The sequence below is a fragment of the Neovison vison genome, chromosome 9, assembly GCF_020171115.1.
Source record: "Neovison vison isolate M4711 chromosome 9, ASM_NN_V1, whole genome shotgun sequence".
NCBI lineage: Eukaryota > Metazoa > Chordata > Mammalia > Carnivora > Mustelidae > Neogale > Neogale vison.
In genome coordinates, this window is record NC_058099.1 from 17,395,632 (window position 1) to 17,417,034 (window position 21,403).

Genomic DNA, 21,403 nt, shown 5'->3' on the forward strand with positions numbered 1-21,403 from the left:
TGCTTCAGTGGGCAAAGAGAAGATGGAAGAACCAAGCAGGAGGTAGCTGGCACCCATCCATGAAATGAACACCTAACAACAAATTGAATCCCCTGAGGAACACTGAGGTCTGCCGGTGCCCTCTCTCAGTCTCTCTCTGTGTCCCCACTTCTCACTGTGCTCTATGGGTATGTCCCTGTGTCTGCTTCTCAGGCCCCCCTCACCCCCTACTTCTCCACATTAGGAGTCTCCACTTTCTTCCCCTCACAAAAAGCCCCTTCAAGCCCTGCCTGGTCCCCTAACAGCTTTCAGATGTGTCTCTGGAAGAGTTCTACAATTACAGCTGAGACAGGCAGAAAGCGCTTGGCCTTGTGACTTTTGACCCAAGCCTGTGAGGTTGACATCTTCCTCTTTGTTCACCCTTCCACCCCCACGGGCAGGGTGGCCCGAGGCCTCCTCCATCCCGAGTCTCCCCTGACATGTTTGGTTCCTCTAATAACACAAATAGAAGCTTCCTTAGAGGGAGCAAAGATGGAGTCAGGCCTGTTCTGTTGTTGGATCATTGAGTCTTGGTCCCAAACTTGTAAGAGATGGATCATTTCATCTTATTTACAGAGACTGAGTCCCAGAGAATACTCAGCCAACAGTTGGGGAAAGCAAGGATTCTACCTAGATTTTATAAACTTGAAAGTCTAAGGCTGCTTCTTCCCCAGCATGCTGTTTATTCATGCTCTTGGCTAAGCAGAGAGGTGACCCTACACCCTCTTGGTGGAGGAAATGTATTACAGAAGTACCATGAAAACAGAAGTGGCCAATGGGAAGGTAGTGCTTAAAAAATTTTTCCAGCTCCTCATGTTTTGAGGCTAACTCACATATTCCATTCGCTACATCCTGCCATGTTTCCGTCAGTCGAAATGCATCTCCTCTTCTCCAAGAAAGCATTTTTAAAATGTGTACTCTTGTATAAATAAGTGCTGTTTACATGGTCTTTATAGTCTGCAGCTTCTAAGCCACTTCTCATGTATCAGTCTTTGTAATCTTTGAGACAGTCATGCATTCCATCTACAAGTATCCCCATTTTGTGGAGGGAGAGATGATTAAGAAATGAGATATGATACTTAGGTTCATTCATTAACTCAAATATTTACCAAGCGCCAACTGTCTGTATCCAGTACTGGTAAATGCTGGGAGATCTTTGCACTCAAGCTGTGAAGTATAGGTCCTCTGGGATCTGCAGGCTAGGGTTTGGATCTTGCCTCTGCCATGTTCTAGATGGGTTGTGGGGGTAGGCATACCCAGTACTGTCCTTACCTTCCTACTCTGCCTCTTGCTTTTTCTCCCATCCTGGAGTTTCTTTGTGATCTTATTTCTAACACCTCTGCAAGGCTTTTCGATCATAACTCTCCCTGTGTAGCACTTAGAGATGCCTGATGCAGAGAGATGAAGTAAGCACAGAGAAGTAAAGTGACTGAGGTCACAGAGCAAGGGAGTAGAATGGAATATGAACCCAAGCCTTTCTACCTCTAGGACCAGACTCCTTCCTCTGTCACCCCTGCTTCTCTTGACCATAACAGTACTGGATAGAGTAAGCACTGGAACTGAGTTCCACACCCAGTGCTGAGATACAAGAGGAGGAGAGAGAGAATACTCACATCACAGTGCTATTGCTCTTATACCAAAGGCAGAAGCCAAAATCCCCAGAAAGCAGATGGATAGATGAGCTTCCTTCTGAAGATGGGGCCAACATACCCCATGTTTAGGCCTCTTAAGACATATATTTTACATATAAACCCGCATTTCCTTACCCTTGCCAGCATTCCAAGCCAGCTAATGAAAGACAAAAGGTAGAATTAGACTTGACATTGTGGTTAAGGACATAATCTTTGGATTCAGGCAGACCTAAGTTCTATTCCCCCGTTGCTACTTACTTAATATATAATAATAGGTCAATGACTTGACCGCTTTGGAATGAGTGTCCTCATTGGAGAAATGCATTTGTAGTACCCAGCTCATATAAAATATGAATAAAATAACTTCTGGCACACACTTAATGCTCAAGAAGTGTTTGTCAAGTGGATGAGTGGAAGAACATATAAATCAGTATGTTCAGCCAAGCCAGATAGCATTGGGGTTCACTTGTGAAGTCCAGGACTTAGACTGCTCTGTCCCCAAGTAACTGAGACTGGTGGAAAGATACAAAATCAGAGTCTAAGTTTCCTTATTGGTGAAGTACAGCTGATCAAAATCCCTGCCTTCCAGGCTTGCATACTGGTAAAGTAAGAGAGTAAATGCAAAGTGCCTAGCAGCCAGTTGGTGCCCAATAAATGCTTTACTGTTGCCATTGGGTTTTTTTCCAAATCTTCTCTCTCGCAGCCTAAGCATCCCTGACTACACCTGCTCCTGTACCATGCTTTTGTGTTCCACCTTACAAGTTCCAGGACCTTCGCTGAAGTCACAACCCAGTGCCCTGTTTTCTTGCTGTGTGGCAGGTTCACTTTGTATGCTGTGGATACACGGGGGAGGCACTCGGAGCTCAGCACAGTGACCCTGAGGACGGCCTGTCCGCTGGTGGATGACAACAAGGCAGAAGGTAAGTGCCCTGTTTGCTCCCTTCCTAGGTCACTCCCCTATTTCCTTTAAGTTCTGTACCCAGAAGTCATCAACCACTACCCCTTTCCTGCCTCATAAACCTATGCGCACTGAGAGGAGAAAGTGAAGGGACTAAGGGGACAGGAAGAACCCAGAGCTAACCTAATCAAAGCCATGAACGAAATTGAGATGGGCCAGCAGTACCTTAGCCAGTGGAAACACTTGTTCCTCTTTCATAGCATCTGTCTATGCTCGGACATAGAGGAAAGGAATAGTAGAGGGTCAGAGCCCCATGACTATATCCTGCCCCGTAGCCTAGATTTCTCAGAGATCAATCACTTTTTTTTTCCACTTCAGTCTATGCTAGAGCTGGCATATCAGTGACAGGAGGAGACCACTCCACCACTAAGCCCATGGCAGATATCATTAGCTCATCATATCATCCGTCCCCATCTAGCCCAGGGTGGCCTCAGAATCCTCAGCACAGAGCTACAGTCAGTGACTATCAGAGTTAGCGTGCAAGATTAAACATTCCTGATGCTCCTGGCCCATGAAGTTGTAAATATCAGGCAAAGTATCTGGAAAAAAAAAAATAGAACCAATAAATCAGATCTACCATGTACTTAGTTCTTAGCCGACATGTAGCTATAGTTTCTACATCAGGACTGGCAAAAATGTGGTGATAGATCATGAGTCCTAATGGTTCACTTCAAGTTGAGCAAGTATTTTCTAAGAGCACTGGTATATGAACAATGTGGAAGAGACACGCTCTTTACCTTTCGGAAATTCACATTCTAGTCTCTCTATAGAGACTGACATTTCTATGAATGGCTCAGTAATAAGCCCCAAAATACATACTTTGCCTGCTATCAGACAAGAGGAGACAGTCCTCTTATTGTGGAACTGTCATGTCTCAAAGGTGAGGGAGTTTGAGATGGTTTCCTGGTCATTTCTCCTCCTCCTCCTCCTTCTCCTCCTCCACCTCCTTATTATCATCATTATATTAAAAAAACAAAAAACAAAACAAAACAAAAAAAACCACATACATGTGGTTTAAAAAAAGAAAAAGAAAAAGCTGAGTGGAAATACTGCACACCAAATGCTCCTCCCATCCTAAACCCAAGTCCCCCAGATTCTTCTAGAGGCAATCACTGTTAACAATGACTTGGGGGTGTACATAAATCTTGATTAGAGTCTTTCCAGATGAAAGGATGGGCCTTCCATTCAAGGGAGCAACCCATGATGACTTTAAGTTGTATCGATTACTAGAAATAATTGAAGGACTAGAAATTGCCATGAATTACCATGGTTTTCTTTGATAGATTTTTGAATGCAGACCTGATCACAGAGCTGTGTTGGAAGTATTACAGAGGAGAGACAGAAGTAGACTCTTGAGATGAGCCCAAGACTGTTGATTTAAGCCTCTGTACTTCTTTGTGATTTTATGTTAAATCATAGTTACCAAATATAGATTAATAAAGATGCCTGCAAATTATGAACACTAGCTTTGTGTCAGGCCCTGTATTGAGTGCTTTACAGTCACTGTTTAATTTTGTCCTCCCAAGTGTGTCTCCAGAATAGACATCATTATTTTCAGCTGATGGTTAGGAAAACTGAACCCAACTAGTCAATTGATGTTCAGGATGCAATTTAGGTCTGTCTGCCCTTGGATACCACACATGACGTCCAGCATGGATGTGCCTTTCCTGTTGCAAGGCATGTTTCCATCCTCACTTTTTCCTGCTGTCCAGTGATCTGTGCCTGCACTTCTCCCCCTCAGAGATAGCAGACAAGATCTACAATCTGTACAATGGGTACACAAGTGGAAAGGAGCAGCAGACTGCCTACAACACGCTGATGGAAGTCTCAGCCTCAATGCTGTTCCGAGTCCAACACCACTACAATTCTCACTACGAGAAGTTTGGTGACTTTGTCTGGAGGAGTGAGGATGAGCTGGGGCCCAGGTATGAATGAGTGTGTGAGTTTGAGTGGAGTGGTGGATTCTTCTTGCTTATATCTGATTTTACTGGGCACTTTTTTCCATAGACTGGGAATGGGCTTTGTCAAATTAATAAGTGTGTCATACACTTAATCATGTCAGGATTAGAGATGGGAAATGGGAAGGGAAATTGATGGGATCTTGGAATTTTAGCTTCTTGGCCTCCTGGAATGTCAGAGAAGAGAGAATAAGCGCTCTTTCCCTCCATCACTTCCCTCACCCACCTCCCATCTTCAGTGTTAGAGATGGGAATTTTGGACTCCTGGAGATGTGTCCTAACCAGGATCATGGAAGTGTATAGTGGCAAGGTCATGGCCCCAAATCTAGGGCTATTCCCATTCTTCCATAAGAAATCCGAGGTTTTCTAAGGACACCTGAGTGGCTCAGTTAATTAAAGGTCTGACTCTTGATTTTGGTTCAGGTCATAATTTTAGGGTCATGATATCAATCCCTGCATCAGGCTCTGCACTGGGTATGTAGTCTGCTTAAGATTCCCTTTCTCCCTCTCCATCTGCCTCACCCCCTGACTCACTCCCTTTCCATTCTCTCTCCCTCTCTCTCCAAAAGAAAAGAAAAGAAAAGAAAGAAAGAAAGAAAGAAAGAAATCTGAAGGTTTTTAGAGTTAAGTCCATTAGGGACCCTGACTAAATGCATTCCTAAATTCAGTGTGTATTAAGACATTTTTGTCATCAGCAATGACTGTGCCAACCACTGTGCAGGGCTCCATGAATTCAGATATAACTAAGACACAATCACTATCTTTTAAAGCTCCATAAAGTAGTATATGAGATGGTGACTCTGTTTCATGCCTTGCACGGAACAACATTCATTCATTCATTCTTTCTTTCTTTCTATCTCTCATCACTTACTTAGTAGTCCCTCTTACCAGTTAGTCGCTAACCATGCAGTAACAAAAAGGAGGAAGTTCACTGTTAGAGGTAATTAAACAAGCAGTTGCAAAGAATAGTCATAACAACAACAACAACAGAATAGGGCCTTTTGGGGAGGCAGGGCATAGACACCTGGTTTAGGTAACCCAGTGAAGCCTTCCCAAGGGCTGAGACTGAGGCGGAGAGAGTGAACAGAGGTCAGACAAGAGGAAGGACAGGAGAGCCGGAGGATTTGGGGCAGAGTGACAAGGGGAATGCACAGAGGAGATAATGTTATACTAGGGCAGGGTTTTCCTCAAATTTTCATCATTTGCTTGCCACTTTTACGATTTTTGACATATCACCATATCCTATGCACTTTTCATTCTGGGATTTCTCAGATTCACTTTTCACTGAAAATCTATTTGAAAACACTGCATTATTTTGTAAAGGGAAAATAAGCACCTTCTACCTTTAATAGAAAATTAAATGTAAACATTTGATACAATGGAGGGGAAGAACAAACAAAACCAGAAAACAATGCTCTTCAATCCTAGTAGAGGTCTGAGGCTCTGAGAGGGCTCCCTGCTCCGTGGGGAGTCTGCTTCTCCCTCTCCCTCTGCCTGCTGCTCCCCCTGCTTTGTGCTTTCTCCCTCGCTCTCTTTCTCTGTTAAATAAATAAAATCTTTAAAAATAAATAAAAAGGAGATTAGCAAGTGTTAGAGAAGTACGGAAGACGCAGTCTCAAAGGGACACTATTTTTTAAAGTAATCTGGAGGAAGGGAAGAGCGTGAAAAAAGAGAATCTGACTGCCTTTCCCAGGGTGATTCATTGTTATTTAATGCCGGGTCTGTGATCATCTGGAGTACCACCTAAAATCCTTCCTCCTGCCCCTGGGGAACTCCTTCCACACTTTGGTAAACATTGTGTAGAGGAACTGAAAGAATTTCCCTGTAGTTGGAGCAAAGTGTGTGACAGCAGGAGTGGTAAGAGATAAGAAGGGAGAGGTCAACAGGGGCCAATCTTGAATGCCCTGTAAGTAGGGTTAAAGAGTTTGGATTATCTCCCTAGAGTAATGGGAAGCTTTTCAAGTGTTTTTCAGAATAGGGTGATGGTGGCAGATCTTCAGGGGGAGAAAGATCCCTCTGACCTCAGTTGGAAGCTTAAGACTCTGGGTTGTTCGAGAGGAGTCAAGACAGGAGGGAGGTGGAGAGGTCCTTGAGGCTGCTCTTTTAATAATCCAGGGGAGATAGGGTGGCAGTTCTGGAGCAGGGTGATACTGATAGCATTGTAGAGAATTGCCAGACTTCCTGCAATACTTAGTTGGAGGTACTCTGTGCTTTGAAAGGCTTTAAAGTTACACCGTAAACTGGGCAAGGTAGGGTACTCTCATTTTGTGGATGATAAGGAATTAGAGGCCCCAGGAGGTTAAATGAGCTGCACATAGCTGCACAGTGTGATATGGAGGCTGGTTCTGCCCTGATCTCTCACCCTGAGCCCTTAGAACACTTGCAATATCCCTCTGAGAATTTGAGGCCATCAGGGGAACAGAGGAGAGCTTGGTCAGAGATAAAAGGAATCTCTTCCTGGAACAGACCTTATCTGCCCATTGGGTCCTGGACTATAACTTTTTCTCTTTCACATGAAAGGAAGCTTCTTTAGATAAAAGCTAAAAGAGGGCAGACAGGCAGAAGCACAGAGCCCCAGATGAAAGCCACTGTGTGAGTCACTGGGGCTGCCATCTTGCCCGTGGACCGGGAAAGGCATCCCCCTTTATGGGGCTTTCCCACAGGGCTCAGAGAGTTTGGGTGGAAGCTAAACCAGAGCTCCACTCCTGACTTTGTCTTTACAGCCTTCTGGGTTCCTTTATGACCTTCCAGGACATAAATCTTCTGGAAAGCCTGCCTGGCCTCCCGCAGAGGCAGGAAAACCCGCTTGGTAATGGACTGTGATAACCCACTTAATCTCAGGCCAACCCGTCACCAGTCACTGTCCACCAGCTCCAACTGGTGTCACCCAGTTTCCTCCCTCCTCAGTCTTGCTAGTCTCTGGAGGGGATATGATATTCCTCTAACATCCCACACTGGCATGTCAGCAGGAATCAAGATAGCTGCATCCTAATCTATCCTGACACTGCTAATGAACTCACCTGTGTAACCCTGGGCTCTGACTCTCTCTGGCCCTCAGTCTCCTCATCTATAAAATGAACAGGATGAACTAGGGCAGTGGTACTTTTGCTTTTTAGCAGTGGATTTCTTTTTTTCCTAAATAGGCCTTAAGTAGAACCACAGGTCTTAACTAGAATGCTACTTTCTCAGAGAATCTCTAAAAGTTCTACCTATTCTCTCAATCACACCGTCATTTTTTTAAAAAAGATTTTATTTATTTATTTGACAGAGAGAGATCACAAGTAGGCAGAGAGGCAGGCAGAGAGAGAGAGGAGGAAGCAGGCTCCCTGCTGAGCAGAGAGCCTGATGCAGGACTTGATCCCAGGACCCTGAGATCATGACCTGAGCCGAAGGCAGCGGCTTAACCTACTGAGCCACCCAGGCACCCCACACTGTCATGTTTTAATTTAATGCATTGTACCTACTAGTTTCAATATCTCATGTGTCTTAGGTATTTACTGTTGTGTTATCTCTCTTCTGCACTATAATATCAGCTTATGTGTACTTAGTGATTCTTTAGGTCCTAGTCACTCTTGTAAGTGGGTGCTGAATACTTGTTAAATAACTGGATAATGGGATGAGTGGATGTGTGGCTCAGATGTGCACAGTTGTTCTGGAAGAAGCTGGAGAGGATGGCCTGGGGCCTCACCTGCTGGGTCTCCATTTCAAATCCCCTTTCCCCCATTCCCAAGGGACTCTTGGGTCTCTCTGAGCTCTTAAAGGTCTGTGGGTGACAGAGACAACTGAATTCCATGAACTCTAATTCTTTCCAGCTCAAAGATAGCAATCAAAAAATACATTGTCCTTGCAAATATTAAGAGACCCCAGGAGACCACGTTTCATTAATTTATTTATTCATTGGTTCATTTAATATTCTTACTGTGGGCCAGGCTCTGCACTATGGGCTGGAAATGTATGCATGAAGAAGACAGATCCTGCCTTTACAAGGAGCAGCACCTAGTGAGAGAAAGTCTATGGGCAGTTACAGTGAAACATGTTATAAGAAGCATACTATAAAAATGGGGGGTGGGAAGTTTGTTTTCCAGCAGTGCACCTCCAGTTTGAATGTGTATGAGAACCCCCTGAGAGTCTTGCTAAAATTTAAGTTGTCTTAGTGGCTTAGGATGGGCTGCATTTCTTATAAGCTCTCAGGGGATGCCCATGTTACAGGTCCCAAAAGCACAGTTTGAGGGACAAGGTTCTAGATGGGATTAGCAAGGCACAGCTAATCCAGACCTGGACCTCAAAGGAGGATCCGTGGAGAAGAGAGCGAAGTCTTGGCCTAGCATCAGAGGATGAATGGGAGTCCTCCAGGCAGAAGGAGGAGGGTGTTCTCATCTGGAGGAGCAACCAGTGTAAGGATGAGTGTTGGGGTGGGAACCAAGGTTGGGACTTCAACAGAGGGCAGAGCATGATGGCTCTTGTGAGCTCTGTCCAGGAGTTTGTTCTTTCTCCCAAAACCCAGAGGAGCCATTGGAGTAAATGTGCCATGACTTTGAAGGGTTCCCAAGTGGGCATGGCGTCAGATGGTAAAGGAGAAAGAGTGAGACACTGTCCTTGGGTTCCTGTCCTAGGTTTGCCATCCACTTGCCATGACCTTGGACAAATCCCATTGCCATTCTGGTCCCCATCTGTAGCATAAAAGGGCTGGACTCCAAAGTCCCTTCCAGCTGGGGAGCCAGGGAACCAGAAAGCCCTGAAGTTCTTAAAGACGAGAAAACAGCCACGCCCTGACTGTCCTTTCTCCTTCAAAGTGTCCTGATTCCCAAGGGTCTAGGGTGGCCAGGGTGTTAAGAGCTCTTCCCAGGAGGACTCATACCGTAGGATGAACTCTATTAGGATTCTCTTGGCCTCTAATCACCAAACCCCAAAATGTTCTGTACTTCTCCCTGTATCTGTAGTCACATACCCCCATAAAATTTAGTGACAAAAGGGCATCTTTTATGTCTGCCTCATGAGTCTATCAGGCCACTGTCCTCCAGAGCCCAGTTTCCGTGACAGCCACAGGTGCTGCAAACAGCTGCTCAGAGAAGACCTGCTGCTACCCAGCTGTCCCAGCCATATGGTTCCTATTAGGAGACCTGAGAAGCTGATCTCATAGGTGGCTAAGGACCAGAATTTGCTTCAGTCAGTACACCCTTGACTACTCTTGGGTTTCTCCATCCTCTCAGCTTCATTTGGCTGAAATGATAGAGTAGGAATAAGAGAGGGAGCACTGAAGAGATTTTGTTTTGGTGAATTCGTCTCTCTGGACTGGTAATAGTATATGTACTATCTCAGCCTATCTTGCTTCCATGGCAGACATTACTAATAGATCACAGAAATCATCCCAGGCTTGGTTTAACCTGGGATTTTTCTCACCACTGCAAGGCAAGAAGCCTTTCCTACCCTTCTCAGGTGTGAACTGTGTCCATATCCTGTGCTGTATCCAGAGTGAAAGTAAGCAAATTTGATGTCCCTGTCTATTATATATTAGCTCTTTCCTTAACTATCATGCCAAAAGCCTTAATCCTTTTGGAGTATCCAGGATATTAAGAACAAAAGCAAAGTTAGGCTTCTAGGGCCATATTCCTATGGACTTCAGATGCACTTTTAATTTTCTGCATATTTTGACATTCCTGAAATCAGGATGGACAGTGCAAATGGATGTGTGCATTTGTGCTACATGCTTCTTAAAAGGCTATTATTAATCAGTGGCATTCTTATAACTTAAGATGTCTTAGGGTGAATAAGTACAAAAACAAAACACAGTATGACTTTGAACAAGTGTTCCATGGATCAGTGTTCCCACTGATAGTATAACAAGGTTGGCTCTTATCTCGAAGTCTGTATCAGTTCTGCACTGAAATCACTGGGTTAGCTGAGACTCTGTCATACTTACCATCAGTTAAGGAATGAGTTCTTGGGAAAGTCTTATGTTTTCTTGTGAGAGAATAAGGAGAAGAAAAAATGTAAATATTTTCACTGTTTATCTTACAAATTACATGTCAAACCTGGTGTTGAAGATAAATATCCAGGTGGCGTATTTGACTTGCTAGGTTTCTGTTCTGTGGGAATGGTCCACGGCTAGACTTGATGTGGATTTATTCTGAAAAGAATCCCAATAAACCACTGGGAAGCCGTAAAACCATGGTTTCATTGCACAAATTCATCACACCAACTATAAAATATATGTGTAAAAATTCACATTTTTAAAATTTTTTAAAGATTTTATTTTTATTTATTTGACAGAGAGAGGAAGATCACAAGTCTGGAGAGAAGCAGGCGGGGGGGGGGAGCAGACCCCCTGCTGAGCAGAGAGCCTGATGAGGGACTCCATCCCAGAACTCTGGGATCATGACCTGAGCAAAGGCAAAGGCTTAACCCACTGAACCACCCAGGCATCCAAATTCACGTTTTTAAAAATGGAATTACTTGATTGTATTTTGTTCTATACGTAATTCTTACTCTATAACATCTACATGATGTGGATGTATATAAAATGGAAAGTGAAAATTTTGCACCTCTGAATCCATAATCCCAACCCAGAGATAAAATCATTATTAGGTTGCTTTCCAAATATAAATACAGGTTTATGTATGACATGGATATACACATGAATGGGGACTCAATATAAGCTTAAGATACATGTGCATCTATAGAGGCAACCCTGTTTCCACCAACTCTGCTATTTTCAGTAAATATATACACAATATTCTGTTATCTACCTGTTTACACTTAACAAGTCTTTTCTCATGGATGCATATGTAGATATGTTATCTGGGAGGGCCCTTTATCCATACAATTATATGACTGTATCATATGTTAATTGAGTCTTTTATCCAATTAGGTTTCTTCCAAATGCTGTGCTCCTATAAAGAAATTAATACAAATGTTTTGCCCACGTGCCAGATTATTTCCCTAGGTCCACATTGATGCTCTTACGCCATTTCATTCCCTTTATCAATTCCTGCTAGAGAATTACTGGATTTGGAATGCTGGGGACTGAGATTTCCTTGGTTCAAGTTAATTTACCCCTATTAGTTCCTTCTTCTTGCACAATCAGGAGCTGGACAACAGGGGTACTCGACTATCTTAGAAGCAGGTGGGAGGTGTTACGGGCACCTCTTATGAGCCCAGTCATTTATAGGTCATTTCATCTCCCAAACCACCTATTTTGAAGATAAAACAACAGAGAATCAGTGGAATTGAGTAAATTGTTTAAGGTTAAACAGCTAGTAACTATCAGAGGCCAAATTCAAAATAACCTCAAAAATGCCAAAATCCAAACCAATATCCTGTCCATTATAACACATTGCATCCCAAGATTTATACAAAATGAAGGCAGAATATAATATATATCACAACAGAGAAATAAAAGGCTTTAGCAGCAAAGGGGAAAAGATGACTTATGATACCTGGGGAGATCTGGAAGACTTCCTGAAGATGACATTTCAGCATGACTTTGAAGCGTGAGTAGAACTTCTCACATCAGGAACTCCGTGCCTTGGCAGTTGTGTCACACCAGGTTCTGTTGTGAAGTGCTCATCAGATGCCCGTCAGGTGGTATTTCTCTGAATGAAGCCTCTAATTCCTTTTAGATTAAAAACAAAAACAACAAAAATCTTCTCCATTTTCTACATCCATTAGGCTCTGCCTTGGTCTAAATGTTGTATCTTCTAAAAGTCATAGGTCCAAAATCTAATGTGCAAGATAATAACATTAAAGGATGGGGCCTTTGGGAGGTGACTAGGTTATGAGGGTGGATCCCTTATGAATGGGATCAGTAGTCTTATAAAAGAGGGACCAGAGAGATCCTTTGCTGCTTCCACCATGTGAAGGCACAGCAAGAGAGTACCATCTCTGAACCAGGAAGCTCCCTCTCACAGCCACTGCACCACATCTTCCAGTGCCATGATCCTGGGCTTCCCAGCCTTCAGAACTGGGAGAATTAAATCCATATTGTTCATAAGCTACTCAGTCTGTAGTATTTTGATATAGAAACCCAAACAGACTAAGACTCCTTTCTAAAGCATACTTGATTTGACCATCCCCAGTGAAGGAAGCCCATTGGAGATATGGAAGGATCCATTCTGTAGATAGAGGAGTCTAGTTTTAATTTTTTTTTAATTATGTTGAGTCAAAATTTGCCTTTTGTTAATTTTAAAGTGACATCATTGATAACACTGGGATGCCTTGCAACAGAGATCTAGATGCTATTCTCACACTGTTAACCCTGGTCAAAACCTATGAAATCCTCAGAGGCTCACTTCTACTACCTAAAGACTAGGACTGAAGTATGGACTCTAGGATTATGGCGAGGATGATATTTAGTTTCAGCCCCTACCCCCCACCCAGTCTTCATTTATTAGAACAACATAACCATTTTTTGATGTGTTTGTCTGTTTCGTGTGGGTTGAGTTTGAGGAGTTCATTATAGATCCTGGATATCAACCTTTTGTCTGTACTGTCATTTGCAAATATCTTCTCCCATTCCGTGGGTTGCCTCTTTGTTTTTTTGACTGTTTCCTTTGCTGTGCAGAAGCTTTTGATTTTGATGAAGTCCCAGAAGTCTATTTTCGCTTTTGTTTCCTTTGCCTTTGGAGACGTATCTTGAAAGAAGTTGCTGTGGGTGATATCGAAGAGATTACTGCCTTCCATATACACTATGGAGTATTATGCCTCCATCAGAAAGGACGAATATCCAACTTTTGTAGCAACATGGACGGGACTGGAAGAGATTATGCTGAGTGAAATCAGTCAAGCAGAGAGAGTCAATTATCATATGGTTTCACTCATTTGTGGAGCATAACCAATAGCATGGAGGACAAGGGGCGTTAGAGAGTAGTAGGGAATTTGGGTAAATTGGAAGGGGAGGTGAACCATGAGAGACTATGGACTCTGAAAAACAGTCTGAGGGGTTTGAAGTGGCGGGGGGGTGGGAGGTTGGGGTACCAGGTGGTGGGTATTATAGAGGGCACAGCTTGCATGGAGCACTGGGTGTGGTGAAAAAATAATGAATACTGTTTTTCTGAAAATAAATAAATTGGGAAAAAAAAAAAAAAAAAGTAATTACAAAAAGGGACTCACTGCCCTTAAACGTGACTGTAACACGTCAGATCTTCATAAAAGCATGAAGCTTGTTATTTCATCAGCAAAATCCATGTAGAAAACATTTTATTAATGTTTCAATTTTCTGATTCAGCCCTTTGTGTAATAAAATATGGTGGCTCAAAAAAAAAAAAAAAAAAAACAAAAAAAAAAAAAAAAAAAAAAAAAAAAAAAAAAAAAAAAAAAAAAAAACAACATAACCATTTGCCTGAATATCCCCCCTTCAGTGGACACATTCCATTCCTGCTTTCCACACTTCCTCCTAAGACTTGCTTTTGAGACAACCTTCAGCAGCAGCATCTGGCTACAGTTTGCACATGTCCCTCTTACCAGAAGTGACTGGGGTTCTCCAGATGTGGCCTGACCGGGACAATATGAATGAAGTCATTCTTTCTCTTAATCTGCCCTGTCTGCTTCTGGAGGTTGTGTCCCATTTTTGTGCAACCACGTCATGCCCTCGACTCTCATTAAGCTTGAGGTCAGCTAACACAGAGACACTTAAGCTCAACTCAAGGAGATAGGGAGGAGGGGGAGAGGCCAATAGGAATGTTTCCTTACTGCCTCTTTTTCCCCTCCTCCATTCCACGGCCCCCCTGGAAATTAGGTCTTTGTCCACTAACTGTGTCAACAGCTGATTGGGTAATGGTGCTGGGAATAGAATGGTCGGTCAAAGGTTCTACAGTTCCCGGAGAAGTGGCATCAGAACTCAGCCCCTGACTCCTCCACAAGCCATTCCTGTCTCAGTCTTGCCTGCTAATACAATCATAAATTAATGTGTGGCGGCTCCTTCACCTCTGGCTTCCTATGCCAGCGGTTCTGGGTCCTGTCTCCAATGAGGAAGATTTCATTTCCGGTATTTGAGAGAAGTGGTCACTCTGACCTATGATTCCCTCTACAGGGAAAGCTGGATTATGCCTGGCCTTTGATTTATGCATCTCCGTTGCCTACAAATTTATTACCCAGCACTCTTGCCTTTAGTCTCTCACTCCCTCCTCCTCCTCCCAGGCCTTTAAGCATCTCCAACCCTTCTCTCCGTGGCGTCACCTTCTGACTTCTCCTGTCTTTGTTGGCTAAATGCAAGCCAAGGTCGTAGATAGTGTGTGCGTTGGAAAAAGAACAGGGACAGTTAAGTGAACTGACACTGGTTTAGTGCCTGTTGTGTACAGACATCTGTGCTGGATGCCTAGGGCAGTCATTTTATTTCAGCCTAACAACAGCCCTACAAAACAAGCATCTCTAATCCCATTTTACAAATGGGCAAACAGAACTACAGAGAAGTGACTTCCTTAATGGGCTCTGAAGCCTGTGTCCTTTCTACCACAGTATGCTACTTTGAATCTTGGTTAACATGTACTGAGCCAGTTGCCAGGTTCTCTCTCTCTCCCTCAAAACACCGCTCTTACTTTCATTTCATGGAGGCCGTAACTAAGAGCAGCATCGAAGAACTTGCTGATGATCTGCACAGCTGTTGAGTTACAGAGTTCAGATCTGCATCTGTGACTTCCAATTTATTCTCTCCACAGTCAGGAGCTCTGGTTCTTGCTCTGTCCTTGTTACTAACTTAAGTGTTCTCTTAGACTATTTTCTCTCTCCAAACTTCCGTTTCCCCATCCATTCAAAAGGAGACTTGGTTCAGTTGAGTCCCAAGATTCTTCTTGAAGAAATGGCTGGGACTTTGGAGGCAAAGCATTTGGGAATGTTGGGGGAACTCCCCTTTCCCACCTCATTTTATATTCATTGTTTGTTTTTGTGATCACTCTCCATTGCCCCTAAAATATAATACTTCACCATGACTTTGAAGAGCCCCAGTGGCCTGATATCTGCCAAACTGAGTAGTCTCTTACCCATTCTTTGTGCTAACCATTTCAAAGAACTGGGTGCTCATGCTTCCTCTCATCTGACTTTCCATGAGCTCTTTCCTCTGCCTCCCCAACTACCTGAAAAACCTGTCTCATCAGTGAAGTCTTGGTGCAGATGTTACATCCCTTGGGAAGGTTTCTGAGCTCCCAAATTCATGATTAGGTGTTCAGTTTATATATTCCCAGAGTACACAGCATGTCTCCAACCCAGCACTCTGGCCCCAAATTAGAGGCTGTTAGCATTTCTATCTTTTGCCTGCCACTGACTTACAAAGCTGCTCTGGCCTTACACCAGAACACAAATAAGGCTGATGATGGGGGGGGGGGGCAGGTGTTGGTAGTAATACTTGCTAACCTCTGTCAAGGACTTAGGATGTGCCAAACATGTTTCTAAGAGTTTTGCATGTATTAATTTACATAATCCTCACTATAACTTTATGAGGTTGGTGAATATTACTCCCTTTTTATAACTGAGGAAGCAGAAGGAGAACATTGCTTTCAAAAACACAGAGTGAAAAAGCAAACCAGCACCTTTAAGTACGACGATAGGAAACACTTAACACCTGGATGTGTGCCGGACCAGGTTTCTTGCTGTCATTCTGGCCCTTCCCCCAGTTTGATTCTTCTCAAGGCAGCAGGGAACATTTTAAAATAGTCCAGCTCTGAATCCATTATGTTGCTGCTTGAAACCCTTTGAGCAATCCCTGGTTTGCCCTCCAGGCCACTCTCGTAGATAACATTTATTGAAGGCTTGTTACAGATTCATCAATGCTGGCTTTTTGTTTGTTTTTTTAACAGGACTTTGTGGTAGATACAGCAATTACTCCCATCTCATGGATAAGGAAACTGGGTCACACCTGCTTAAACAATTCCCTCAATATCACCGAGCTAGTAAGTGGCTGAGCCAGGATTTGAACCTGAGCAGTCAGGCTGTAGAGCCTGGATGATGTACCATTATTCTGTACAACCAACGCCTAGTTCCTAAGCTCCAACGGCCTAGCCCCTGCCACTTCTCTAGTCCCCCACTGTGTGCCCACTTACACACAGTAGTCCCGGTATTCCTGCCATAAATCCTCAGAACTTCTTTTTTTAAAAAAATATTTTATATATTTATTTGACAGAGAGAGAGACAGCAAGAGAGGGAACACAGGCAGGGGGAGTGGGAGAAGGAGACGCAGGCTTCCCGCCAAGCAGAGAGCCCAATGCAGGGCTGGATCCCAGGACCCTGAGATCATGACCTGAGCCAAAGGCAGACACCTAACAACTGAGCCACCTGGGTGCCCCAATCCTCAGAACTTCTATATAATCCCGTATCTTTATGCCTTTACCTCTGCCTCCTGTTTTGCCTTTGTCATCTTTAACCCCTACTCATTTCTGAGACTCAACACAAGCTGCCCTTCTACTAGGAAGCCTTCTTAGATATTCCCATTCCTACCTAGGCACCTTCCTCTACTCTCCCACCTCCTCAGCCCCCACACCTCCTCTTATCATTGCCCTAGTTACCTGTGTTGTAATTTTCCATCTGTCTGTCTTTCACACTGAAGAGGGAGCCCTACCATAAACTAAGTGCTCAGTAAATGAGCAGTCGATGATTTTATCTCCTGTTACTTTACAGCAGCCCCATTTTTCAAGAGAAGAAACGGGTTTAGAGGCATTAAGTAAATTTCCCAAGGACACAGAGCTATTAAGGAACAGAGCAAGGGCTCAAACCGGGAGGAGAGAGAAATGAACTCCTCAAGCCTCTGGCTGGGAGGTGCTACCGGCAGAGAGAGAGGACTGTGGGCCGAGTGGCAACTCGAGTGCGATTATGAAGCTGTGAATTCTTGGCACCTCAGGAAATATTCCACCCAAGTGGTGAACTATACAAAGAGGACTTTTTGAAAGGTACCTCATAAATCGTGCCCACAAAACATACACACAGAAGCCCGGCCCTTTTCCAGCCGTCACGCAGGTGCCTAACACAGTCTCCCATTTGTGGGGTCTGTTGTCGTAAAACGCCCTCCCTCCTGGGGTCTCAGAGGGGCATGGAGAGGACGGCAGGAGAGAGCTGCTCATTTAGCCCTTGGGTATCTTGAATATGCTGGAATGGAGAGAAAACTGGATTCCACATGGCGACTAGCACCTTGACGATGATGTCTACCGTGTGGTGTGACCCAGGAAAAGGATATCCCTTTCTCTCTCCGAGCCTCAGTTTTCACATCTTTAATAAGAATAGGTCAGACTAGGTCACTGGTTCCCAGTTACGGTGATTTTCCCCCCAAGAGGACAATTCCCAATGTCTGGAGACAATTCCCACTGCTATGACTGGGACAAAGAAATCCTATTTGTATTTAATAGGCAGAGGCCCAGGTATGTTGCTGAACTTCCTACAAGACACTCCCCACAACATAGAACTATCTGGCCCAGATGTCAACAGTGCCATCATTGGGAAACCCAAGGGTCTCCGAGATCCTTGTTAGCTTTAATTTTCTGTGCAGCCATCAGATGACCTCAGGGGTCCTCTCTCTTACTGGTTAAAGGGATCTAGATAAGTTACTAATGATGATCACCACAGGACAGGGCGATTCTTGCTCAGACCAGTGTTCTGAATGACCTTGATCCCAAGGTACCATCATAACAATTCTTTATAATCACAGGTATCATTTATTGGGAGCTTACTCTGTGCCAGGCTTTGGGCATTTCTCATGCTAGACATTAACCACCACTTATGAGGCTAAGACCATCATCACTATTTTATAGATGAGAAAAACGCTCATAGAGAGGGACTTTGGGGACGTTCAGACCTAGATCCAAATGCTCAGCCCCCATGGTCAACTCGCTGTTTGACCTTGGTCACACGACGTCATTTCTCTGAGCCGCGGGTTTCACGTCCATTTGTGTGAGTGGAAAGAACAGTATGTCCAGGGCTGTTATGGACAGCACATAAAATCTTTAAATGTAGGTAAAGCGTTTATTCTCTGTCTAGTGTGGCAGGTGTTGGTAAATTTTAGCTGGGATTGCTGTTGCTGTGTATCATTATTATAATGATTTCTTCTTGGTCAGAGTCCCAAGGCTGGTGACCTTGTAAGTCCTGGGACTCTTCGTATTTTAGAAACGAAAATGCTGGGTCAAAGGTTACACGTCGCTTTCAGTTTTTACACATTGCACAGTGGAAGAGGACAAATTTGGAGGTGATTTTTGAGTAGGTGTTTGAAATACCACATTCAGGCCAGGAACGGATAGGAGATTGTTGGAGCTGGAAGTTCCCATTTCTCTGTTGACTTTTATTCACCACTCAAAGGCTTAACCCTTGATCTGGGCTTCATTCTTCCTCACTGTCTCATCTTCCTTTTCAGGAAGGCCCACCTGATCTTGCGGCGACTGGAGAGGGTGAGCAGCCACTGCTCCAGCCTCCTGAGAAGCGCTTACATCCAGAGCCGTGTGGACACCGTACCCTACCTTTTCTGCCGCAGCGAGGAGGTCCGGCCCGCGGGTATGGTGTGGTACAGCATCCTCAAGGACACCAAAATCACATGCGAGGAGAAGATGGTGTCCATGGCCCGAAACACCTATGGGGAGTCCAAGGGCCGGTGAGGGAGGGTGCCACCCTCCATGAGCACAGAGACTCTCCGTGGGAGGGGGAGCAGTACTCTCGTGGATCCTGGGGCCTGGGGGGGCTAGGGGACAGCTGAGGATGGGCCTGGCCGATGAGCTTGCCAGCAAGGCCAAAGCAAACTCTTTCTCTTGTGGATAGCCGACAGAGAACTTTGTAACCACTGGAATTATCCGTTTTTCTCTTTTATTTTTTCTAAGATATTATTTGACTCTATCAAAGTCTCTTTTTTTTAAACTTTTTCTTATGGATGGCGGTCAGTCCCGAGGCAGGAGCTTTCAGGTGGAGACCAAGCGGCCTTTGCTCTTCTTCCTTCCTCCTGCCACACTCAGCTTCCTTCCTGCAATGGACCCTGGAGGAAACCTCTGGAGAGACAATCTGACCTCTTCAGCATCAGGAAGGAGGCCCCGAGAATCGGTGCAGTGAGGAAGCTTGGGTCTTTATGACTTTTTTTTTTTTTTTTTCCCAAACGTTATTGAGTTTGCAGGATCCCTGCCTCTTCCTGCTACCTGTGGGTCTGCCCAGAGTCCCTGCAGGACTTTCCATGCATTAAAAATTCTTATTGTCTCTCTTTCTGCTTGGGGAGTGTTTCTTGCCACTGGCAGACCTCAGTTTATTCACGCAACAGGTATTTATTGATTGCTTACTATAGACCAGACATCGGACATGCAGCTGAGGAGTGAGAAGCTCCCTGCTCTCAGGGAGCTTACAGTCCCATGGAAATTGTAGAGAAGCAGTTCAGCGACTTCAGGCTGTAGTAGGGGAAGAACGGGGGTTATTTACACTCATCGCTGGGCCATGAGACAAACCAGAGGAGCTCTGAAATGCCTCCTTGAGAAGGGGATGCCTGAAGCCCAGAAGATGGGGAGGAACCAACCAGACAGCATGTGGAAAGACAAGATGGGACACCATGGACGAAAGTCCAGAAATAAGAGAAAAAAGAACCCATTGAAGGGCTGAAAGCACTTTTTTAAAAAGATATTTATTTATTTATTTGTTTATTTATTTATTTTAGTGAGATGGAAAGAGTGTGAGCAGGGGGAGTGGCAGAAGGAGAAGGAATCTCAAACGGACTCCTCACCGAGCGTGGAGCCCTACATGGGGCTTGATCTGGCAACTCTGAGATCATGACCTGATTGAAAATTAAGAGTCCGAGGCTTAACCGACTGAGACACCTGGGGACACCATGGTCTGACAGCATTTTTCTTTTCTTTTATTTTGTTTTTCCTTTTAAGATTTGTTTACTTACTCTATAGAGAGAGACAGCATGGATGAGCCAGGAGAGGGGCGAAGGGAGAGAGAGGATCCTCAAGCTGACTGCTGAGCTCAGAGCCTGACACGGGCTCAATCCCAGGACCCTGAAATCATGACCTGAGCTGAAATCAAGAGTTGGCCACCCAACGAAGTGTTACCCAGGTGTCCCTAAAAGCACTTTCAATGACAATAGAGACCCAGGTGGCTGGAGGGAAAGCTGGAGCTAGGCAAGATATTGGAAGTTTCGGACAGGAACTTTGATGGTATTAGAAGTAACTGAGTGCCACCACAGATGTTAACAGAGTGACATGCCATGCTAGCTCTTAAAGAGAAGTTGTTTTGGCCACAGGGGTGGAAGTGAGGCTGGAGAAGGCCCCCAGAACTGTGACTGTTGTTATCTTCCAGGCAAGAAGTGATGGCAGCTTGATCTTGAGGTCATGGAGAGACATTCCGCCACTGGAGTCTCCTTTTAAAGGCGAATGAACTGCTTCCAGTGTGTTACCTGAGAGGGTAATGAGTACAAAGAAGCATTATAGATTCTTAACACTCTGGTAATAAATCCCAGGAGCTAGCTTGGTTGAGAAGGTAAGGATGTAGGTCTAGGTATCCCATAATGCAAGGATGATACCTGTTAGAAGACAGTAAGGCACTGTGGGAATTCAGAGGAGGAGAGAAACTGAATACCAATAAAATATAAGCAGTTAAAAATATGCCTACTTCTCAGTTTTGATGAATGCCTGTGAGGTCAACAGGCACTTCCTTTCAGGAAGGTCCCCTTCCTGAAAATGTACATGTTGAGCCCTGACCACCACCCTCTCACGCCCTGACTCTATTAATGCATGGGGAAACAAAGCATAGGAACCCTCTTCCAGACAAGTTAGGTGTCTAGAGATCTGCTCAACTTCCAGCAATCTAAACTCAAAGATGCTCTTTCAAGAAGTTTTATTATTATTGGATTGACATTTCTGCAAGTATGGAGGTAGACTTTAGATGAATAAATTTCT

The 21,403-nt window shown here is 44.3% G+C and overlaps 1 protein-coding gene across 1 annotated transcript in view; it reads left to right on the forward strand.

Annotated features, from left to right (window-relative positions):
- Positions 1 to 19,716, forward strand: part of ASTN2 (astrotactin 2) — a 736,372-nt gene extending 716,656 nt beyond the window's left edge. The window contains exons 20-22 of the mRNA XM_044265036.1: positions 2,469 to 2,569; positions 4,349 to 4,532; positions 18,889 to 19,716. Of these exons, the coding sequence (XP_044120971.1) occupies positions 2,469 to 2,569; positions 4,349 to 4,532; positions 18,889 to 19,126 (523 nt within the window). The 3' untranslated portion in view covers positions 19,127 to 19,716. The remainder of the gene's footprint in view (positions 1 to 2,468; positions 2,570 to 4,348; positions 4,533 to 18,888) is intronic.
- Positions 19,717 to 21,403: the final 1,687 nt, after the last annotated feature.